This window comes from Morone saxatilis, unplaced genomic scaffold (genome assembly GCF_004916995.1).
Source record: "Morone saxatilis isolate NCDOM2014 unplaced genomic scaffold, NCSU_SB_2.0 Contig23, whole genome shotgun sequence".
Classification (NCBI taxonomy): Eukaryota; Metazoa; Chordata; class Actinopteri; family Moronidae; genus Morone; species Morone saxatilis.
In genome coordinates this window covers 2,376,005-2,379,471 of record NW_023339796.1, presented here as the reverse complement: position 1 = coordinate 2,379,471, position 3,467 = coordinate 2,376,005, and the positions used below count along the sequence as shown (strand labels likewise).

Below are 3,467 nucleotides of genomic sequence, written 5' to 3'. Positions count from 1 at the left end.
TTGGTTCACTTGACTGTTTGTGTGGATGAAACAAGATTATGTTGAAAAATCCAGCATTTTTCAAATTCAGGCTCATTGCTAACCTTGAAAACAATTAATCTTTTAAGATTTTCTACAAACCCTGTACAGACCAATACAGATACGGCAGTGATGAGTTTAAATTGACCCCTCCTCACCTTGGTGGTGGTCCTGGGCATGCGGGGCCCGTGCACGTCCTTGTCCTTTGACTGCACGATCAGCAGCTGCTTCTTCTCGCGGATCTGTTTGGCCAGAACGCGGATCTCCTGCATGTCCTCGTCCTCGCTCTCGTCGTCAGAGTCGTACTCCCCGGCTCGCTCCTTCAGCTCCTCCTCCTTCTCCAGGTCCTCCAGTTTCTGCGAGAGAGAGGAGATCAAGATCCTCAGGATGTTTAGAAGACGGACAAATAAATGAAATTCTTTCTACTTTCTTTATTTTACTCTTCTACCAAGACGAGTGCAGAGACTCACCTTCATGATGTCGGGATCGATGTAATCTGCAATGTTGTGGCCCTCCCAAACCTCCGGGACCCTATCATGCTTCTCGTCCTCGTTCATCAGATCCCAGTATTCTTTAAAAAAAACATAATAAAATGATATCAGCACTGCAGATGTAAGTATTTACTTACTGGCTGCTTTATTATTTAAATAAAAAAACACGTCTTACTCTGTAGGTCCAGGATGTAGTCATCACCAAGCTCCACCTCCAGATCTCTCTCCTGTACGGTGAACAATAGAATTATTATAAGGCCCCACAGAGAGTTGTTAGATATCTCCGGTGTCTCTATGAGCTGAAGGAAACAACACAACATACCAGCTTGCGTTTGGGTGCGTCCACCTCCATCGCCTTCTTACGAATCAAGGCTCCTTCTGGGATGAACGGAGGCCTCTCCTGGAAAAGAGAGTTAATGTTAGTGACTATATTTCACAGGTGAAGAACAAAATCTATTCACCTTTGTACAATTATGTTTTCTACAGTGTTTTTATTCTCTTTCTTCCTGTTTTATGTGTTAGCACGATGCTAAAACATCAGCTGCTGACTCACTCTGCTGCTTCAACACTGAGCAGCTACAGCAACCTCAAAGGGCCAAACTCAAAACTCCCAATGAAACCAACGATAGTTCACAAATGCAGCCACCAGTAGATGGAGACATTGCATGCCAAGAGAGGACAGCAAATATATACAAATATATGATGAGCAGAAACAGGTAAATGTGTCCCTACTATATTTACCTTCTCGTCTCTCTTGGCGGGCATGGCCAGGTGCAGCCGGTTGAGAACATCGTGGACCTTCTTGCCCTTCATCTTGCTCTCGACACGATCGGCGAGGAGTCGGTCGCAGGCCTGACACAAACACATAACCATGAGCCACAGCGTGCAAGATACAACACTTTGCTCCTCCGCACCTCCACCAGAGCTCAGCCTGAAGTTCACTGCGTCTCACCTCAGTTTTAACCTGCATGACTCCCTCCTCGGTCAGCGTGCTGGTCTCAATCACTGGGATTCCCTCAGCAGTGAGATCTGCAAAGATTTTCTGACAGCAGAAACGCAACAAAAGATGTGAAGTCAAGATGTTGTAAGAAAGATAACAGTTTAATATTTAAATATCACTAAAAGCTCTCGGATATAATCCTAAAAATGAGATGATACAAGTTCATTTCTAGTTCAGTCACCTGATTTCATGAGATGTTCAGAGGCTTTAAGATATTTAATTTAAGTGTAAGCTGTAAATCACCCACCTGGTTCTCCTCAGACAGCTCGACGATCTTCTTCACATCACATTTGTTGGCCACAACGATGAGAGGCTGCAGGGAACAAGACACCGGAATTACTTCAATTACTCTCTCCTCTTAACGTATTAAGCTATCAAACTAATGCTTCAATCTTTTATTTATCCTTTCCACTAACTGAGACATTCAAATGGATTCAAATTAAATTCTGTGTTCTGCAGTTCGGTGTTTGGAGTCAGTATCTATTTCTGAGAGCAGAGTTTGCACCTTCTGTGTTTAAAATATGGCCGACAGGTGCTAGTGTGGAATAATCCTCACAAAACAACAAATTAAACTGATAATAAAACAATATAATCATTATTCTAAATAAATCCCATGCAGGGAACAATCTGGTTTTGGTCCGGGCTCGAAAGGTTGGGAACTACTGCATCATATGATACGACTCGACTCGCTTTTGGAGCCTCTGCTTGGATTTCCACTGTAGTTTGAACTTTGGACAGTCTGTGAGTGAGCATACCAGCAGTTAGGAAACAACACACAGTCTACACTCTACATTTACTGCCAGACTGACAGCTTAAAGCACCAGTGTGTAGGATTTAGTGAGCAGTAATTTTCGCCTTGTTTCTCCTTGAAATGATCATAAACTTTGGACACTTTGTAGTTTTCTCTGGCCTGTCTCTTCTCCCCTCCCGTTGTGTGACAATATTCATCACCTGTGCAGAACACATTGTGCTGTATATAGTTATATTTAATAAACAAAGCCTTGATGGAGGATTTTTAGTAATTGAGTTACTCGAGTAACTCAAGGAATTGTTTCAGCCCCAGTTGATACTAATTAATGTTCTGTTACATTCAAACAGAGTCAGGGAGCTGCTATCGTACATGTTGGCTCAGTGGAAAAGGCTCTGCTGCACTTAATGGAACTGAAACTTAATTACTTTCATTAGTGACACCTGCAGTTACTGAAGATCTAGCTCTGAATCTGCTGCCATGAATCTTTAAACACCAAACTGTGGTAGCTTCTAACATTTTAGGAAGTGAGAACCAGATAAATTCGACCTAAATCCAAAACCATTTATTAAGGGAAGCTTTTCCAGAGCCAGGCCCTCTCCTCACTTTCTCCACCCAGATTTATTTTTTAGATCCCAAACCTTTGGGCCAAAGCTGCCTCACATTAAGAAGCACAAACTCCATCCAGAACACACTGGAATATCTGTGTTTTTTTTTACATCCTCATCCCACGATGAGTAACGTAGTCTCTGATACTTTCAGGATATCCCAACAGCTGTCTCAGGCTGCCACTGCAGCTGTGACATTACTGGCGTCTGACCTTGTTGGCGAACAGGGGTCGGATGCTGTTGAAGAGCTCCAGCTGTTCCTGCAGGGTGTGACCGCACTGCTCGGATACGTCCATGACGTAAAGAACCGCCGCTCGCAGGTGAGCCAGAGCCGTGATGGCCTGCATCTCGATGGTGTTCCTCTCCTCCAGGGGGTGGTCCAGGATCCCGGGGGTGTCCACCACCTACATACACACACAGAGTTAACATAAGACTGACTGGGGCAGGTTGAAAGTGTGGAATAATGAAGGAAACATGTGGGTGTCAACACACTTCTGCACCTTTGTAATGGCATCTATTTTAAGACCTCTGATGTGGAGATAATGACGTAAAGGCTGCACTTTTAGGAAAAACATTGCGATCTAAGATTTAATCAGTAAAAT

General features: G+C 43.6%; 1 protein-coding gene across 1 annotated transcript in view; it reads right to left on the bottom strand.

Moving 5' to 3' along the window:
* The window catches only part of gtpbp4 (GTP binding protein 4), a gene marked incomplete at its 5' end in the record, with an annotated part of 7,667 nt that overhangs the window by 2,807 nt on the left and 1,393 nt on the right, over window positions 1-3,467 (bottom strand). Inside the window, 8 exon segments of the mRNA XM_035670634.1 lie at window positions 177-374; window positions 489-589; window positions 685-736; window positions 832-909; window positions 1,251-1,361; window positions 1,462-1,551; window positions 1,757-1,822; window positions 3,078-3,269. Of these exon segments, the coding sequence (XP_035526527.1) occupies window positions 177-374; window positions 489-589; window positions 685-736; window positions 832-909; window positions 1,251-1,361; window positions 1,462-1,551; window positions 1,757-1,822; window positions 3,078-3,269 (888 nt within the window).